The sequence below is a fragment of the Mustelus asterias genome, chromosome 8 (assembly GCF_964213995.1).
Source record: "Mustelus asterias chromosome 8, sMusAst1.hap1.1, whole genome shotgun sequence".
NCBI classification, from domain to species: domain Eukaryota; kingdom Metazoa; phylum Chordata; class Chondrichthyes; order Carcharhiniformes; family Triakidae; genus Mustelus; species Mustelus asterias.
In genome coordinates this window covers 63,803,083-63,823,392 of record NC_135808.1, presented here as the reverse complement: position 1 = coordinate 63,823,392, position 20,310 = coordinate 63,803,083, and the positions used below count along the sequence as shown (strand labels likewise).

At 42.4% G+C, this 20,310-nt stretch overlaps 1 protein-coding gene across 2 annotated transcripts in view; it reads right to left on the bottom strand.

The window, feature by feature from the left end:
• LOC144497189 (ral guanine nucleotide dissociation stimulator-like 1) overlaps window positions 1–20,310 on the bottom strand; it is a 199,094-nt gene that overhangs the window by 103,881 nt on the left and 74,903 nt on the right. Inside the window, exon 1 of one of the 2 annotated variants that reach the window (XM_078218060.1) lies at window positions 9,453–9,770. The exons of the other annotated variant lie outside the window; for it this stretch is intronic. Within the exon in view, the coding sequence (XP_078074186.1) occupies window positions 9,453–9,647 (195 nt within the window). The 5' untranslated portion in view covers window positions 9,648–9,770. Of the gene's footprint in view, window positions 1–9,452; window positions 9,771–20,310 lie in introns of those variants that run through there. 2 annotated transcript variants of the gene reach the window in all.

The window sequence follows — 20,310 nt, the reverse complement described above, 5'->3', positions numbered from 1 at the left end:
CATGAAAGGTTAACTAAAGAGCAGTGGCGGAAGAGAAAACAGCAGAAAGATTTTAAAATGCTCATCATTGTCTTTAAAAAGACAGCTAAAAAGACAGCTTAGCATTCCCTTTGATGCAATTGTTTTACTTGATGTCTGAAATTGACTAGACAATAAAATCATGTGCAGACATGTATACAGTGCCACCTACAGTCAAAAAATGTTGGCTCAGCCATAGGTTACCAACAGGTATTGATAACTTACAACCAGTGTGAGAGATGTTAGAACTGGCCTTTATGAAATTGTGACCCAAAACTAAGTGATCCAGTCAGATTTGTGTCATTAATTACAACAAAACCTTTATTCCATCAGGGGATTGAAATCTGCTCAAAACTCAGGCATTAGCCTGGATTGGAGAGGCTTGTAGAGTTTATCCAGATGAACAGACCGTGTGGCAGTCACGATTTAGCCTCTCCTTAGGAAGGCGCAACTAATTCTAGTCAATATCCCCCATAATTTGGATTACCAACACATGACTTGGATTTGAACAACTCTTTGAAATAACTGAAGTAAAGCATTTATAAAACCAAAGTATTGCTACTAATCTACTTTGCCTCCTAAAATCTGAAGCCACGGCATGCAGGCAACTAGAAGTGCATTAAAGAGACATTTTTATTCTGGCACAGCAAGTCCCTTTACCTTATCTTCCAGTAGAGACATGGGTAAAAATGATATAACAACACCATCTAAGAAGTCCCCCTCAAGTACAACAGTGTAAGAACTTCAATTGAAAAATATAGCAAGTAGCTTTGCCAACAGCGGACATGGTCATGTTACTCAGGTTAAAAACACAAACTGCATCCCAACCCCACACCCCAGAACCTTTTCCTACTGGCATGATAATCCTTCAGATTCACGTATCAATCCACTGTTTTAGTTAAAGTTTCTTTATTAGTGTCACAAGTAGGCTTAAATTAACACTGCAATGAAGTTACTGTGAAAATCCCCTAATCGCCACACTTCAACACCTGTTTGGGTAGACAGGGAGAATTTAGCATGGCCAATGCACTAGCCAGCACATCTTTGGACTGTGGGAGGAAACCCGTGCAGACACAGGTAGAATGTGCAAACTCTGCAGATAGTGACCCAAGCCGAGAATTGAACCCGGGTCCCTGGCACTGTGAGGCAGCAGAGAAATCAAAGGGATGACATGCAAAATAGTTTTATTTATACCTACAAAATTCTCAAAAAACAATGGAAAAAAAGCAGCAAATTTCCCCAAACCCAATTTCATATACACATTCTATGTCACCCATGCATGACTGGATTAGAGGCTTGGGACATCACAGCGGTGTAACAGCAAATCCCTTGGTATCTGCAGTCATTACTCCACTGAAACTAAGCCAGACTTCAGGAGTTCACACACAAGCAGAATAATGCGAAAATGCAAAAATTGCTGTTAGTGATTCTACATTCACCTTCTGGGACAACCTCCCATTCTCTGCCCAGAGTGCAAAGCTCAGTGTAATAGTACACTGACAAATTGCACATCTCACTTAAACCATAGAAAAAAAAAATTACAACTTATTGAATGGTTTTAGATGGCAGATTAACTCAATTCTGTTGAACACCGACATTTTTCCTGAAAAGCTAATTTTGAGGAGTTAAATCTATCCATTATAACAATTATCAAAAGACTTTTCCCCTCCCAAGTTTGAGTCCAATCATAATTTTATTCATTTTGCTTTGACAATTGAAATTTATACGGTGAAGAAATCCAGTGCTTTATCATCTTGGTTTGCGGCCTCTTGAGAATACTTAAACTTGATTGGCTGCCTCCCCTGCTGCTGCATGCCTCGAGATCCCCTTGGAAGTGGTGGTGGATTGAAACTGCTGCCAGGAAAGGGGAAATCCATACTACAGAAATTGCTAAGTCCTGACAGCTTTATTCAAGGTCAGCAGTTAGTTAGCTCTGACCACATTGTATTCAACAGGCCAAAGTGACTGGCTACAAAATATGCACAACTCTCACTTACCCTTTAACTGCTGTCATTCTTTTTCACACTGACACTGAACTACAGTGACACATTCTAATTCTATCTGCAGAATGAATTGTACATCCTACAGGACTTCAAGATAGGAACTGGCAGCCCTTCAGTACACCTTCAACGTACTGCATGTTCACTGTCTTTTTGGACAATATGGTTGTTGTTTCAAGCAAGGTCAATTGTTAAACAAAAAAAAATGTACTACTGCAATAACATGGCACTCCAGTTTAACATACCAATGCCTTGAGTGTACAGCACCTTGCTTTGCAATTTCTCCCTCTGATCAGTTTCTTGCGCAATTTCAGCTACTACGTACTGTGGATGTTTAACTTCAACTTTTAACATTTTACTGGGGGCTCCAGCTTTATTCAAAAGGACCAACCATGTTCATTCCATCCCAAGTGAGACTGGTCCAAACTCTGCCATCAAAACAGTGAGGCAAATGGTGCTCATTGTTATTGGAATACTAAGCTTTGAGGCAAAAGGCAGACACATAGTCAAACCAAAACATTCAGAAGTTGCTGCCAGCAGTTAAGCCACTTTACCATTGGCCTTGCAAACCAGCAACTGCATCTGCTGAAAGTGCAAGGTAGTTTCAAACTAAACTTGGTTATGGATTGTCCATTCACATAACAATAGCAATGAACAAACTCAGGTCCTTGATGCAGTTTCCTTTACTGCATTAGCAGTACTTTTTCCATATCCATTATTGAACGGAAGAAGTGCAACAGTACTCTATATTGAGGCAACACCATACAGCTATAGATCAAAAGCATTTTTAAAATATTCAATGTCCTAAAAAAAACTATTTACCACATGGAATGTACTGCAGAGCCTGACATTTTTCTTTTAATACATTGCTCCCACATCAGCAGTTCTGAACATCCCTGCAAGGATGTTATCAATAATTTGATATTATGCTTGCCTGCCAGCTTTTGCTGGGTCAACTAGGCTAATTTGCTACTGTTGCTGCCGAGAGTCTAACAACTGCACTAAGTGGGCCGTAATCTCGGGTCATGGTTAACTGCTGGCTGACTACGGTAGCAGTTTACACTCTTATCAGACAACACAAGGAGGAGTTTTTATTCCTTCTTATCACAGATTTGTGAATATACTCGACTCAAGGATCCAAATCATAAACCAATGTTCAACATCAGATATCATCCATGGGGAGTTAAGACCTCTGGAGATGGGTGTCACCCATTAAAACTAGCAATCCTGTGTTTGAGCACTCAAGTCAAATAGAGACCATAGCTCTGCATCTCATTTATCCTGAAGAGGCCAGCAGCAACAAGTTTTACTCGAGAGTTCCAGCAACATTCAGAATGAGGTTTTCGAAACAAATTTTGTTTTTGAAAAAGGTTTAGCAAGATATTTTGCTTTTCTTTCTGGATAACTTCAGTTGATTCAAATGCCACCCACCATGGACACTTCTTAGAAAGTCAGCACCATTAGAAATACAAACCTTGAAGCTACATGAAAACAACAGATCTCAGACCCAAATAGAAATTTAAAGTAGATAATGCAAAATAGAAAATTCAAAAGACTGAACTTTGACATTCTCACTGATTGCAATCCATATGAAAAAGCAAACGCCATTTCCTTTCATTCATCATCCAGGGGATAGGACAAGTAACCTGTTCCCTGGCTGTTGTGCTTTGCAATTTACCACTGTTTATGTAATCAGTCTACAATAACTTGGTTTATGCCTCTCTGCAGAAAGTGCTGACCCCTCTTCTCTGATGTCATTAACGACATAACAGGAGTCCTACCACTTGATGTATAGATTAAGGCGACTGCTGTCAACTTGTGCTCACATTCACATGGATTTGAAAGGGAAACGTAATTTGGACCACTGATGAGAATTACTTACAAGTGCAGCTATGCACCCCAAAGCAAATTGCAGACAGATTATCCTGATGTTCAGAGATAGCAGATCACCCAAAGTTGCCTTTCAGAAATCCCACTGACTCATTTTCCTACCTGGCTATGCTAATGCATTGTACTGAGGGGGATATCACCACTCTGCTCAGCCACAAGCATTCCTGTAGCTTTAAAACAAGGCAGCCAAATTTCAATTCTTACTTCAAGGCTTCATTGTGAGCCCTTGCACTTTGAAAGTAGTCTGGATAGATCATCAGTCTGATCACATCTCCAGAACATTTGGGTCTGTTGCATCCTAACAGACTATGGGATAAATATTTACTACAATATTTGATTTTCTATCTAGATAACTTTACTAAATGACACAGGAGGAGAGTTCTCAAATCAATTTACCCAGTCAGGTTAAATTTAGAAGGATTTCTCATGAGTGGACAGATGGGTTTTTCAGAGTTTTGAATAAATGTTAAAGAATCCATGAGACAATGCGTATCTGCAGTTTCTTCACAAAGCCCTACTGAAAACATATAACCTTTGGCCTAGATACAGTAAACAAACCAAACATTCCATTTTTTTTCCCTTAAAGTGGATAAAATGGCAGAGCTTTCAGCATCAACTAATACAAGCAGTGCACGTACCACTTCCCAACATTGTCCTAAAAATATTTAGGGTGCAGAAATGAGAGTTGACCAGTGCAATACCAAACTGCAAAACGTATCGAAATAAAACCAAAATAATCTCTGCATTTATACGTTGCAGACTTAAACACATTTTATTTCAAAGGAATGCAACCAACATATGGGAAGCGGTCAACTCTTTGGCACATCTCATGTTTGAATATCTTCTTATTGATTTAGTTTCTATAAATCTAGAACCAAGTCTTGAATTTATATAGCACCTTTTACGACTTCAATGAAACGTCAAAAACAATACACAATGAATTGTAGTCATTGCTGCAATGCAAGAAATGTGGCAAACAATTTTGTGCACAACATGGGCCAACAGTAGGGAGATAATAACCAGAACTATTTTAGTGATATTGGTTTTGGGATAAATATTGGCCAGAGCAGAGATGAACTTGACTGCTTTCCTTCAAATAGTGTCATGGGATCTTGTGTCCTTTTTGATTTATTTACAGGATGTAGAAAATCTCTGTCTTGGCCAGGATTTATTATCCATCTCTATTTGACCTCAAGAAGGTGGTGGTGAGCTGCCACCTTGAATCACTGTAGTCCCAGAGATGCAGGTATAGCCAGAATGCTGTTAGGAAGTTCCAGGATTTTGACCCAGCAAGAGTGATGGAATAGTAACATACTTCAAGTCAGGATGGTGTAAGACTTGGAGGAAAACTTTCAGGTGGTGTTTCCATGCGTTTGCTGCTCCTGGTCCTTCTAGATGTTAATGGACACCCAGTTTTCGGTCAATAATCAATCCCCAGTGGGAGATTCAGTGATGGTAATACCACAGAATGTTAATGTCAAGAATGCAACAGTTAGATTATCTTGCTGTTAATGGCCATTGTCTGGTGCTTGTGTGGCATGAATGAATGTTGCCGCCTGCAAGCCAAAGCCTAGATATTGCCCAGGTCTTGCTGCATTTGGATATGAACTGCTTCAGTACAAAGTCACAAATGGTGAACATCAGCAAACTGTGCAGTCATCAGTCACAATCTTCACTTCGGACCTTTGGGTGGAAGGATGGTCATTGATGAAGCAGCTGAAGATTGTTGCACCGAAGACACTATCCTGAGGAATGCCACCAATGACGACCTGGAAGAGAGCTGACTGATCTCCAATATGCTTGATATCACATGGAGCGAATTGATTTGGCTGACAACTGGCATCTGTGATGCTGGGTACATAGAAACCAGAAGCAGAGTAGACCATTAGGCCCTTCGAGCCTGCTCTGCCATTCATTTTGGTCATGGCTGATCATAGAATTCAATATCCCAAATTCTCATTCATATTCTCTCTCTCTCTACATCTCTAGCTCCAAAAGCTATATCTATTTTTGTTTCTTGAAATGTTCCAAAGATGTGTGGGTTAGGTTGATTGACCCATGCTAAATTACCCTTTAGTATCACGGGGACAAGCAGAGCAAATATGTAGGGTTATGGAGATAGGGCCTGGCTGCGATTGTTGCTGGTGCAGGCTCGATGGGCCAAATGGCCTCTTTCCGCACTGTCGGGATTCGATGATTCTATGAAATCAGACAATGTTTTGGCCTCAAATACTTTGTGGTAGTGAATTCTACACATTCACCACCCTCTCGGTGAAGAAATTTCTCCTCACCTCAGTTCTAAAAGGTTTAGCCCTCATCCTCAAACTATGATCCCTAGTTGTAGAAAAGTACCGCAAGAGGAAGCCTGTATGAGAGAAAGACAGCCTCAGTTTCACGTCTCATCTGAAAGACTGTGCCTCCTCAGCATTGTACAATTGTGGAAATCTAGATTATGTGCAAATCTTTGGCATGGTTAAAGCAAAATACTGCAGATGCAGGGATCAGAAACAAAAACAGAAAATGCTGGAAAACCTCAGCAGGTCTGACAGCATACGTAGAGAGAAAATAGAGCCAGGATGACCCTTTGTGGCGTCAAGTAATGATCCGGACTCAAAACATTGGCTCTATTCTCTCTCCACAGATGTTGTCAGACCTGCTGAGATTTTCCAGCATTTTCTGTTTTTGTCCCTGGAATGAGAGGAGATCGCATTATTAAAAACTCTTCAAAACAAAATTTATGCAAATGTACAGCAAGTCCTGATGACATCCAAGACCCCTGATGGACATAATTGAGCCCAATTGGAAGTGAGCCAAGTCAGGCAAGGAGACACACAATCAAAAGCTCTTGTAATAGTACCCCAGCCAGGACAAGTGAAGCACATTAAATATTATGCTTACTGCACAATGTTAAGTCACCTCAAATTTGAGGCAATCATCCCATGCAGAAATGCATTGCCCATCACCTCAGAAGATTGAGACTTACACCAATGTGATTATATAGATTACTGGCATGAAACATGCCTTGGCAATCAACTCAAATTGAAAGATTATTCAGCATCAGCAACACGTTAATTTCTTACCTCTGACGAGGGAAAATAGCAACAAGCTCTCATGGTTGTACACTTCATATAACTTGTGCTCACTGCTCAACCCTTTTATTTTTAAAAAATCCCTTGAATGAAGAAAATGCTTTTAATCAACGGCATGCTAAATGGAAAAAAGGAAAGCTTTCCATCAACACTGAAGTAGCCAGGGACAGAAGAGAAGTCAAAAACAACTCACTTCAGATGTGTCATTTCTTGGAAACAAAGATGGGTTTAAAGGAATTGACCACCCCCCTCTTCCCCTCCTTCACTAATTTGTCATGATACCTTTGTCGGAGATGATCATTGAATAATGTGCAAGATTAGTTCCAGAGCAACATGCGAAAGTTACAACACTTATACAGCCTTCATAGATCATGTTTACTTGTAGCAAATTCCAATTAATCACTGATATAGGCACCAAGTTAATTGGATTGGATAGATTGCATAATATCTGCTGTAAAAACTAATAATCTCATGGAATTCATTTTGGGAAAAATCAAAGAGTGAAATGAAATTACATCTTATTCTCTTTTGAAAAGGAATATTAACCTTCCAAAATAATACTTAGCATCAGAATATTCAACTTTATAATGAAACGCGCAAACGAATTCCTCTGCAAGGTCAGGTCTCTGATGCATCACTGCAGTTGTGCGATATACACTACCCAGGAAGCTCCACTACTCCCATCACAAACCCCTTTCTGAACGGTTCTCCCCCGCTTCTTCCCCCCCCCCCCCCCCACCCACCCACCCACCCACCCACACACACAAGACAGAACATGATTTTCACCCGACAGCGAAGTCAATTACCTGAAGCAGCTCACTATCTCCCTGGATATTACCCTCCCTGAATGCAAAATAAAAAAGGAAGCTAGCTGCAGCTTGGCTTCAGCTGAGCTTGTGCACAATAGCCGCAGACGAACAATGACAGTGCTTCCCAATCCCCCGTTACCTTTAGGTTGGGGAAAATACAAATATTTTAGAAAATCCCACACTGTAGCAGAGCTCCGAGGCCACGACTCCCGCAGTTAATTTAACGTGCCTTTGTTTATAGTGTGTGGATTGACGATTGATTTTTTAAAAAGAATACCACAACTAAAATCCTTCAACAATCGGGAACCTTTGTTAACAGTCAACATCTCATGTTTGGAGCACAGGTTTACCACACTACACCTCCAGGAACTGATGTGTATCAAGATAGAACCTGAAACTTCATTATTCTAATAGTGGATGTACATTTCCCCCCCTACCCCCTCCCGTCCCCAGTACAAGATTATTCAGATTTTGTCCCTTATCAGTAGCTAATATTTTGCAACCGGGCGATTCTATAGGCTGCGATACGCTTTTCTAATAAAACAATTAACAGCATCCAAAGTGCAAGGGCTAGGAGCTATAGATTGCATTGTTGAGGAGTCACTTGGGAGCAGTTTCAAGACAGCCAAACATTGAATTTCACCGCCCCCCGCCCCCCTCTCCCTCCCTTTTCCCAACAGTAACACCGAAACAAGAACTCAAGACTTCACCTGGACCAGAATTTTGCTGTGTAACATTTTGCGATCTGTGCGCAGCCGGGCCCCTTTGTGAACACATTTGATTTGATGGAATGAAGGATGAAGCTATTTGGTCATACAGGCACGTTAAAATACTACTTAAACTTCTCATTCAGTGAAATTAAACCAATTGCTGTTTTCAAATGTTATGCTGCGTTTGCCCTGCCCAGCAAGCACACACAAATCCCAAATTGCCGAATTTACATTATGGTGATTAAAAAGCTAATACAACAGCCCCCTCAGCGGTTGCACGCCAGAACTGTTCCAATAAAAAACTCGCACTCAAGTATGCGAAAGACCTTCTCTGCGAGAGGCAAAAGCCGAGAGGCTGGAGCAGTGAGTGATGACTGCTGTGTAGACTCTCCCATCAGTAATGCTATGGCGAATATCCATCCACCAGCCATCTCACTGGGGAAGACAGTAACAGCCTCTTCCAAAGGGGCCCTCCAGAAATGGTCCATTAAAACGAAGTGACTTTTCTAGCTTAAAATTAATAAGTGGTCAATTAAAACTGGCTTTTCTGGCTTAATAAATTAAAGTGGCCAACTAAAACAAAGTGGCGTTTCTAATTTGACTGATGAATAAAACACACCAAATGGTTGTTAGTTCAACCAAAACCAGTTATTACTTAAAGCTGGACGAACGAGTAAAATATACAGCACACAAATCATTATGCAGTCCTAGGTATAATTCACACAGATGCCATTCAAATATAATCCTTCTCCCCTCCAACCACTGATGCAGAGTCAGGATTTGCCGCGAAATAACCTCATTATGGAAAAAAAATAAACTTGGTATTTGGAATGTGTAACTGTACAGCGAGTCCAGCGACAACTATCTGCTCAATACAGCCATCAGTAACCAATCCCCCACACAGTGAGAATCAAGCCTTGCCTCTCAGACACATACCGAGGAGTTGTTTTCCTCCGGACACCGGGCTTGATAGCTCTGCAGGGCCACATTGGGCTCGTCCAGCAGTTCCAGGACCAAGCTCTGCTGGATGTTCCGCACTGCCGAGCGCTTGCGGTCGAACATGCCGTGAGTGCCCACATCGGGGCTCCAGGTCGGGGCTTGCAAGAGTTCCACAGGAGACGGAGAAATCATTGGAGAGAAGGAGAAAAAAAAAACCCCACACAATCCACCCGCTCAAAAAGTCATGTTTCGTTCCCAGCACCAAAAGCTGGACTGCAAAGAGGTCGCCTTTTCTTGTCTCCCTCCCTGCTGTTGCCTGGCAGCCTCGCGGAAGCTTGCCCCAGCTCTCTGCCTAATGAGCAACAGCTGCTGGCCAGCGCCGCCTTCTCCCCTCCCACTCCACAGTCATCAAACCCCGCTCCGCATCCAGCTCCAGCTCCCTCCCACTCCGGATCGTGCCGCCGCAGATTACCTCCCACCCTCTCGCCCATTCGCACTGATCTCATTCCCCCCACCCCATTCAAATGAGCGTCTTGTATGTCTGAGAGAGAGAGAACTCCTGGCAGAAGCCCAGACTCACACAACCTGGCCTGGAATAGGTAGGCAGGGTGAGAATTTGGAAAAGCTGACATCTCTCGCTCTGCACCAATCTTTTTGGCCAACCAAATAAACCAAATCAAATTAACTCTCGCTCTGCACCAAGACACGCTGAGTTTTTTTTTACAAAAACAACACATTTCCTCACATTAAGTGTTCATTATAGTTCATTAGAATGATGATAATTGGAGTCTTCAGTTATGATAAAGGCTGACTTCCGTGCCCGCTGGGCATCGCAGGGACTGGGGTGCATTATTGACCCCTTTAATCACATTTTGATTTGATGTTTTAAGTTTCCTTTGTACTTCTGTTCTGTTCGGGCTGTTCCCCCTCCTTTTGGGGAGCTGCCCCTTTTATTTTGTCCCTGAGTTAATTTGAGTTAAGTTTGTTTGGTTTGCCCTAAAAGATACCCCTTATAGCAGAGGGGGAGGGGATTGAGGTGCACAAAATTATGGCTATCTACATAGCTGGATAGATAGGAGGGAACGTTTTTCCCCTTAGTAGAGAAGTCATAAACCTGAGGGCATAGATTTAAAGCAAGGGGCAGGAGATTTAGAGGAGATTTGAGGATTTATTTTCATTTACAGGGTGGTGGGGATCATGAACTCACAGCCTGAAGGGGGGTAGAGGCAGGAATCCTTAGAACATTTAAGAAGCATTTAGATAAGCACTTAAAATACCATGGCATACAAGGCTACCGACCAAGTGCTGGAAAATGGGATTCGATTTGATAGGTGCTTGACGACCAGCACAGATACAATGGACCGAAGGGCTCTTTAGGCTATGCCAAAAAGTTCTATTATTTTTATCAACGATTTAGGCATGATTTAGGCTTGAATGTAGGAGGGTTGATCAGTAAGTTTATGGATGATATAAAAATTGGTGGGGTGACAAATAGTCTTAGATTACAGGAGAATATAGATGGGCTGGTCAGATGGGCTAATAAGTGGCAAATGGAATTCAATCCAGACAAGTATGAGATGATACACTTGGGAAGGACAAACCAGACAAGGGAATACATGATGAACAGCTGGACCCTGGGAATCACTTAGGATCAGAGGGACCTTGGTGTGCATATACACCAGTCCCTTAAGGAAAGAAGGACAGGTGGATAAAGTGATTAAGAAGGCATATGGTATACTTGATGTTATTAGTCTAGGCATAGAATTTAAGAACAGGGAGGTTATGCTGGAACTACATAAAATGTTGGTTAGGCCACAGATAGAGTATTGTGCGCAGTTCTGGAATTCATGATATAGGATAGATGTGATCGCATTGGAAAAGGTGCAGAGGAGATTTACCAGGATATTGCCTGGGCTGGAGAGTTTTAGTTATGAAGAGAGATTGGATAGACTGGGGTCATTTTCCTTGGAACAGAGGAGACTGAGGGGGCATGACTGAGATGTATAAAATTATGAGGGACATAGATAGAGTAGATTGGAAGAAACCTTTCCCCTTGGTGGAGGGATCAATGACAAGTATTTTCCCCCCAGCATTTTCTGTTTTTACTTCCCATTTCCACCATCTGCAGTATTTTATTTTAAGGTTCACGTGAGATTGAAAAGTGGTGGTCCAAAAGTGGGTTATGACAGAGGATAGTGTGCAGAATTGTTTGCATTGACAAGGACAGTCAATCATCAAAAGTGGCAGATTAAAAATGTGGCAAGAAAAAAACACCATGTGGAGTTGGAGGGATAAAAACATTTTTTTTAAATATATAAACTCAGCAAGTTTTGATGATTTGGAGTTCACTACCCAAAAGGGTGGTGGAAGCAGATTTGGGAATCAAAGGAAATAGTGCCGAGCTAGGAGGAAAGAGCAGCAGGGGATGGGACCAATTGGGACTCTTTGCGAGGCGGTACAGGCACAATGGGGCGAAAAGCCTTTGTCCATCATGTAAAATTCTATGATAATGCTCAGCAGTGAACTAATAAAGACACATTCTCATAGAGTCATAGAGCAATACAACATGGAAACAGGCCCTTCGACCCAACTGGTCCATGCCAACCATGTGCCCTCCCAGCTAGTCCCAATTGCCCGAATTTGGCCCCTATGCCTCTAATCCTTTCCAATGGGAAGAACGAGTCAGTCCAGCTCGCCCATGCAAAATGCAGCAATCCAACCTCACCATCTGATGCAGAGACAGGTTATGAGCTTATTGGGAGAGATATGCAGAGAGATCATGTGCTCAGTATAGTACTGGCTCTCTTGATACTTTTGAGGCTATCATTCTGAGAGAAATTCTGCCACCTTTCCTACTGCTATCTATATCTATGAAATAATAGATTTAATATAAATCATATTGCGTGATACAAATATATCATATGATTTGGTAAATGATGCCAATTATTTATAGAAACCTGGAAGTAAAACCCAAACTTAATTTAGCAACATCATTCTTATAGTGTTAACTGATCTTTCCTAACTGGCAGATCGAACTTGAAGTCCATTTATAGAACTCCTTACATAATCCCAAGACATCCTAAAATGTTTCCAGCCAATTAAATACCTTTTAAGTGTAATGACGGTAAGGGAACATTGTTGCCAATGTGTACCTAGTAAGGTACCACAGACAGCAGAGAGAATGACCAGATCATCTGTTTAAGTTATGCTGGTTGAGGAGAGAATTCATGTTTTTTTGTAGCGTAGTGATATGGGATCTTTTATTGATTTAGCATGCAGTGACATGGGATCTTTTATTTCTACTTAGGAAGGCAGACAGGGGCTTGGTTTAACATATCTTAAAAATTACACTTGCAACAATGCAGCATTCCTTCAGTGCTGCACAGGAGTATAAACCTCAAAGTCTCGGTCGTGGGACTCAAATCCACTATCCCCCAGAGCCATGGCTGACCCCAGAAGGTTGACACTTCATATACCATATACATGAATATAGGTGACTGTTTAAATATGGCAACAGACAATAAAAGCAATTCTGTGTGAGTACTGCCTGTATAAAATGTATGGTTAAGTAATAAGTGTAATGGATGAGTGACAAGGAGCTGTACAATTTGATGGTGTGTGAATTGCATATTCAAACTAAGAAGGAGACACCAGACTCTGGCAATTTTAACATGAATGAAACTGGCAAACCTTAGCGTACACACAGGAAATTAATCTTTTTTCAGCTGACTTACTGAAGGTAAAACTCCCCAAGGGATAAAGAGGCCGAGGAGTACAGGTGAGAGAACATATCCCACTATAATTGATCACAGTTAATACTGGAATTCATAAAGAATCCCTCTTTTTAAAATGTCGGTCTCTCCACATTTCTAATTAACCCCTTTTTTATTGCTGCACAATAGAGTTTTTGCCTTGATTCATGTTAAATAGTGACATTCTGTTAAAAGACTTAAACAAGTATTGTATCTTATGGGTTTTCAGCAATTTAATTCTTCACAACTGACCAGCACCTGTTATTTAAGAAACAAAATACTTAATCAGCGTATAATTCTGGATCATTTCCAAACCATATCATGTGACAAGTTAAAAACTCATAGTGAAACAGACGGTCTACAGAGTTCTGTCTTCTCTCTCGCTGCTGCCAGATTTAAAAAAAGAATCTGTATTAAGATCTGTCTACCCAGAAACCTACAGGGAATTTCAGAGTTAGAGTCATTGTGAATTTCCCCGAGTAGATTTCCCAATGAAGAGAAGTTTTGGAGTTTCCATTGCAACATTTTCAAGCTTGATTTTCTGCCTCTCCATATTAATCGCTGGTGGAGATGGAAAGCCCCAACTTCTGGTTCCTTTGTGAAAGATCTCGGAAAGTGTAGCAGCAGGTGGGCTCGAAGATAACAGGGTAAGGGATGGGGTAGGTGGGACTGGATGCAATAAATATCCCATTATAACTCATCACAGTTGGCCTTGTAACGTACACAAAGATTCTCTTTTTAAAAAACAATGTTGGTCCCTGCACCTTTCTAACAAACACAGTGTTCATTCTCAAAAGTGATGTTATCCTGCCATTGAGACTCGGGCTGGGAAATACATGCATGCGGACATTGATGTTCTCTCTGATTCAAAAGTCCAACACTGGTTGTCTAGGCTAAGGGTTCCCAATCAGCGTGTCTTGGCACACTGGTGTCCCATGAAGACCCCCCTCCAAGTGTGCTGCAAAGAAGGATACAACATTTTAAAAATTTCATGTAATTAAACTAAAACTAACTTTTGTCTTCAGCTCTGTGGCTAACCCCTCCAAGACCCAATGAATCTTGGGCCTCCCGTGCATGCACTGTCTGGGAAAGAGACGCACATGCGCAGTTTAGATTTTTTATGTTCGTCATGCCCATGTGCATAACCAATGGGACTTGGAGCTGAAGACAAAGGTCCTATGTGCCTGCATAAAAAGCAAAAACTCAAAAAGGATACCAAAACCCTGGGAGAAGTGAGCAAGAGACAGGAAGAGGTTAAAAAAAACACAGGCAAGAGAGAACAGGGAAAAGTTAAAAACGAAGTTCCCAGTAAGGGAAGAAGACAGAGAAAATAGGAGGCCTCAAAATTATTTTAGTCTGTTAGCCTCAGAGGAGGAGTGGGAAGGAATGGAGGCCATTTCTAGACTAAAACCTAAGACCTCTGGCCTACATTGGTGGCCTTATTTGATGTTTTACCAAAAAGACAACACTCAGATAGCACTGCACTCCCTCAGTACTGTGCTAAAGTGTTGGCTAGATTGTATGTTCAAGTCTCTGGAGTGGGGTTTAAACCCACAACCTTCTGCCTCAGGCAGGTGTTCCGCTGAGTCACAGTGGAGTGATGTATGCGTAAGGAAGGGCTCACAATCAGTTAAAATATGCAAGTTGTTATTCACCAACTTCCATGTCAACCAATTAACCAACCACTTGTATGGGACTGAATTCTTCCAACTGCAGGGAGGAAATGGCCGAGTGAGGGAACCATGGTTCACGAAAGAGGTGGAATGTCTTGTGAAAAGGAAGAGGGAAGCTTATGTAGGGATGAGGAAACAAGGTTCAGATGGCTCGATTGAGGGTTACAAGTTAGCAAGGAATGAGCTGAAAAAGGGGCTTAGGAGAGCTAGGAGGGGACACGAGAAGTCCTTGGCGGGTCGGATCAAGGAAAACCCCAAGGCTTTTTACTCTTATGTGAGGAATAAAAGAATGACCAGGGTGAGGTTAGGGCCGGTCAAGGACAGTAGTGGGAACTTGTGTATGGAGTCAGTAGAGATAGGCGAGGTGATGAATGAATACTTTTCTTCAGTGTTCACCAAGGAGAGGGGCCATGTTTTTGAGGAAGAGAAGGTGTTACAGGCTAATAGGCTGGAGGAAATAGATGTTCGGAGGGAGGATGTCCTGGCAGTTTTGAATAAACTGAAGGTCGATAAGTCCCCTGGGCCTGATGAAATGTATCCTAGGATTCTTTGGGAGGCAAGGGATGAGATTGCAGAGCCTTTGGCTTTGATCTTTGGGTCCTCGCTGTCCACGGGGATGGTGCCAGAAGACTGGAGAATGGTGAATGTTGTTCCTCTGTTTAAGAAAGGGAATAGAAATGACCCTGGTAATTATAGACCGGTTAGTCTTACTTCGGTGGTTGGTAAATTGATGGAAAAGGTCCTTCGGGATGGGATTTACGACCATTTAGAAAGATGCGGATTAATCCGGGATAGTCAGCACGGATTCGTGAAGGGCAAGTCGTGCCTCACAAATTTGATAGAATTTTTTGAGGAGGTAACTAAGTGTGTTGATGAAGGTAGGGCAGTTGATGTCATATACATGGATTTTAGTAAGGCGTTTGATAAGGTCCCCCATGGTCGGCTTATGATGAAAGTGAGGAGGTGTGGGATAGAGGGAAAGTTGGCCGATTGGATAGGTAACTGGCTGTCTGATCGAAGACAGAGGGTGGTGGTGGATGGAAAATTTTCGGATTGGAGGCAGGTTGCTAGTGGAGTGCCGCAGGGATCAGTGCTTGGTCCTCTGCTTTTTGTGATTTTTATTAATGACTTAGAGGAGGGGGCTGAAGGGTGGATCAGTAAATTTGCTGATGACACCAAGATTGGTGGAGTAGTGGATGAGGTGGAGGGCTGTTGTAGGCTGCAAAGAGACATAGATAGGATGCAAAGCTGGGCTGAAAAATGGCAAATGGAGTTTAACCCTCATAAATGTGAGGTGATTCATTTTGGTAGGACTAATTTAAATGTGGATTACAGGGTCAAAGGTAGGGTTCTGAAGACTGTGGAGGAACAGAGAGATCTTGGGGTTCATATCCACAGATCTCTAAAGGTTGCCACTCAAGTGGATAGAGCTGTGAAGAAGGCCTATAGTGTGTTAGCTTTTATTAACAGGGGGTTGGAGTTTAAGAGCCGTGGGGTTATGCTGCAACTGTACAGGACCTTGGTGAGACTACATTTGGAATATTGTGTGCAGTTCTGGTCACCTCACTATAAGAAGGATGTGGAAGCGCTGGAAAGAGTGCAGAGGAGATTTACCAGGATGCTGCCTGGTTTGGAGGATAGGTCTTATGAGGAAAGGTTGAGGGAGCTAGGGCTGTTCTCTCTGGAGTGGAGGAGGCTGAGGGGAGACTTAGTAGAGGTTTATAAAATGATGAAGGGGATAGATAGAGCGAACGTTCAAAGACTATTTCCTCGGGTAGATGGAGCTATTACAAGGGGGCATAACTATAGGGTTCGTGGTGGGAGATACAGGAAGGATATCAGAGGTAGGTTCTTTACGCAGAGAGTGGTTGGGGTGTGGAATGGACTGCCTGCAGTGATAGTGGAGTCAGACACCTTAGGAACATTTAAGCGGTTATTGGATAGGCACATGGAGCACACCAGGATGATAGGGAGTGGGATAGCTTGATCTTGGTTTCAGATAAAGCTCAGCACAACATCGTGGGCCGAAGGGCCTGTTCTGTGCTGTACTGTTCTATGTTCTATGCACTTTGAGCCAGTTGTTTTGGGGCCATTTCATACCGTGGAAGCTCCTCTCACGGTGGTGACAATACAACCATGAGTGTTGGCATGTCTTCACCAACGCAGCTTTAGTTGTTGGATTCCTAGCTAGTTCAAGGATGAATTTCAGTTTTTCATGTGCTATTTCAGGGATTGAAGTTTTGGAAAAATGCACAGATTTGCAATTCGATGTATATTTGAAAGGAAACCAGAATGTTGGCAAGAGGTCAAAGGGACATGAACTGAGGCATCACAATGCATAACAGTCTCAATTCATTACGGACAGTCATTTTCCCCTTTGTTTCCATTCACTGCATTTCAGATGCTTGATAACTTCCATGGAAATTGAGTTCTTAATGACAGAGGAAAAATCGTCACAGGACAAGCACAAAATACGAACAATCCCTGGAGTTCGAACATACTCCAACAAAGTAAGAAAGTAGGAAGAGGCCATTCAGGCACTGAAGCTTTTTACTTGCGAATTATCCCATTTAAAATCTTGGTTCCCAAGACTCGTCTAAAATTACAACATTAAGAATACTTTTATATAGCACCTTTCACAACCTCAAGATGCCCTGAAGCTCTTTACAAACAAGTAAATATCTTTGAAGTGTCATCACTGTTGCAATGCAGGAAATGTAACAACTAACCTGCACATATCACATTCCCACAACACCATAATGACCTGATAATGAATATAATGTTGGTTGAGGGATAAATATTGGTCACAATTTTAGGAAGTACTCCAATGCATTTTGAAATGGGTTATTGTACATCCACCCGAGGAGACAAGGCCTTATTTAATGTTTCACCAAAAAGACAGCACTTAGATGGTGCAGTACTCCCTCAGACTGCACCAAAATATTAACCTAGATTATGTGCTCAAGTCTCTGGAGTGGGACTTGAACTCACAATCTTCTGTCTCAGAGGTGGGTGTTCCTGGTGAGTCATAGCTGAGTGGTACATGCATAAGGAAGAGCTCACATTCAATGAAAAAAGCCGGTCATTATTCACCAACCTCCATACTGGGGGAAGATGAAACCTGTTCAAGCTAGATGGGTTGCACCCCAGCACGACTGATTATTTCCTATTGCTGTTGGGAACGGTCTAAGCTGGAGTGGCAATGGGATAGGAACCTCAGTGTGGTGACACATAAGAACATAAGAAATAGGAGCAGAAGTAGGCCATCTAGCCCCTCGAGCCTGCCCCGCCATTCAATAAGATCATGGCTGATCTGACGTGGATCAGTACCACTTACCCGCCTGATCCCCATAACCCTTAATTCCCTTACCGATCAGGAATCCATCCATCCGCGCTTTAAACATATTCAGCGAGGTAGCCTCCACCACCTCAGTGGGCAGAGAATTCCAGAGATTCACCACCCTCTGGGAGAAGAAGTTCCTCCTCAACTCTGTCTTAAACCGACCCTCCTTTATTTTGAGGCTGTGTCCTCTAGTTTTAACTTCCTTACTAAGTGGAAAGAATCTCTCCGCCTCCACCCTATCCAGCCCCCGCATTATCTTATAAGTCTCCATAAGATCCCCCCTCATCCTTCTAAACTCCAACGAGTACAAACCCAATCTCCTCAGCCTCTCCTCATAATCCAAACCCCTCATCTCCGGTCTCAACTTGGTGAACCTTCTCTGCACTCCCTCCAATGCCAATATATCCTTCCTCATATAAGGGGACCAATACTGCACACAGTATTCCAGCTGCGGCCTCACCAATGCCCTGTACAGGTGCATCAAGACATCCCTGCTTTTATATTCTATCCCCCTCACGATATAGGCCAACATCCCATTTGCCTTCTTGATCACCTGTTGTACCTGCAGACTGGGCTTTTGCGTCTCATGCACAAGGACCCCCAGGTCCCTTTGCACGGTAGCATGTTTTAATTTGTTTCCATTGAGATAGTAATCCCATTTGTTATTATTTCCTCCAAAGTGTATAACCTCGCATTTATCAACGTTGTACTCCATTTGCCATATCCTCGCCCACTCACTCAGCCTGTCCAAATCTCTCTGCAGATCTTCTCCGTCCTCCACACGATTCACTTTTCCACTTATCTTTGTGTCGTCTGCAAATTTCGTTACCCTACACTCCGTCCCCTCCTCCAGATCATCTATATAAATGGTAAATAGTTGCGGCCCGAGTACCGATCCCTGCGGCACGCCACTAGTTACCTTCCTCCAACCGGAAAAACACCCATTTATTCCGACTCTTTGCTTCCTGTCGGATAGTCAGTCCCCAATCCACTTTAACACACTACCCCCAACTCCGTGTGCCCTAATCTTCTTCAGCAGCCTTTTATGGGGCACCTTATCAAACGCCTTTTGGAAATCCAAAAACACCACATCCACCGGTTCTCCTCCATCAACCGCCCTAGTCACATCTTCATAAAAATCCAACATGTTCGTCAAGCACGACTTTCCCCTCATGAATCCATGCTGCGTCTGATTGATCGAACCATTTCTATCCAGATGCCCTGCTATCTCCTCTTTAATAATGGATTCCAGCATTTTCCCTACTACAGACGTTAAGCTGACCGGCCTATAGTTACCCGCCTTTTGTCTCCTTCCTTTTTTAAACAGCGACGTAACATTAGCCATTTTCCAATCAACCGGCACTACCCCAGAATGCAACGAGTTTTGATAAATACTCACTAACACATCCACTATTACCTCTGACATTTCTTTCAATACCCTGGGATGCATTCCATCCGGACCCGGGGACTTGTCCACCTTCAGTCCCATTAGTCTACCCAGCACTGCCTCTCTGGTAACATTAATTGTATTAAGTATTTCTCCTGCTGCCAACCCTCTATCGTTAATATTTGGCAAACTATTTGTGTCCTCCACCGTGAAGACCGACACAAAAAACTTATTTAAAGACTCAGCCATATCCTCATTTCCCACTATTAACTCCCCCCTCTCATCCTCCAAGGGTCCAACATTCACTCGAGCCACTCTATTCCTTTTTATATATTTATAAAAACTTTTACTATCATTTTTTATACTAATTGCTAGCCTAGCTTCATAGTCTATCCTTCCTTTCTTTATCGCTTTCTTAGTCTCTCTTTGTTGTTTCTTAAATTTTTCCCAATCACTTGTTTCTCCACTATTTTTGGCCACTCTGTACGCAGCTGTTTTTATTTTAATACTCTCCTTTATTTCCTTCGTTATCCACGGCTGGTTCTCCCCTTTCTTACAATCCTTGTTTTTTGCTGGAATATATTTTTGCTGAGAACTGAAAAGGATCTCCTTAAAAATCCTCCACTGTTCCTCAGCTATCCTACCTGCCAGCCTGCTCTCCCAGTCTACCTTAGCCAATTCATCCCTCATCCTATCATAT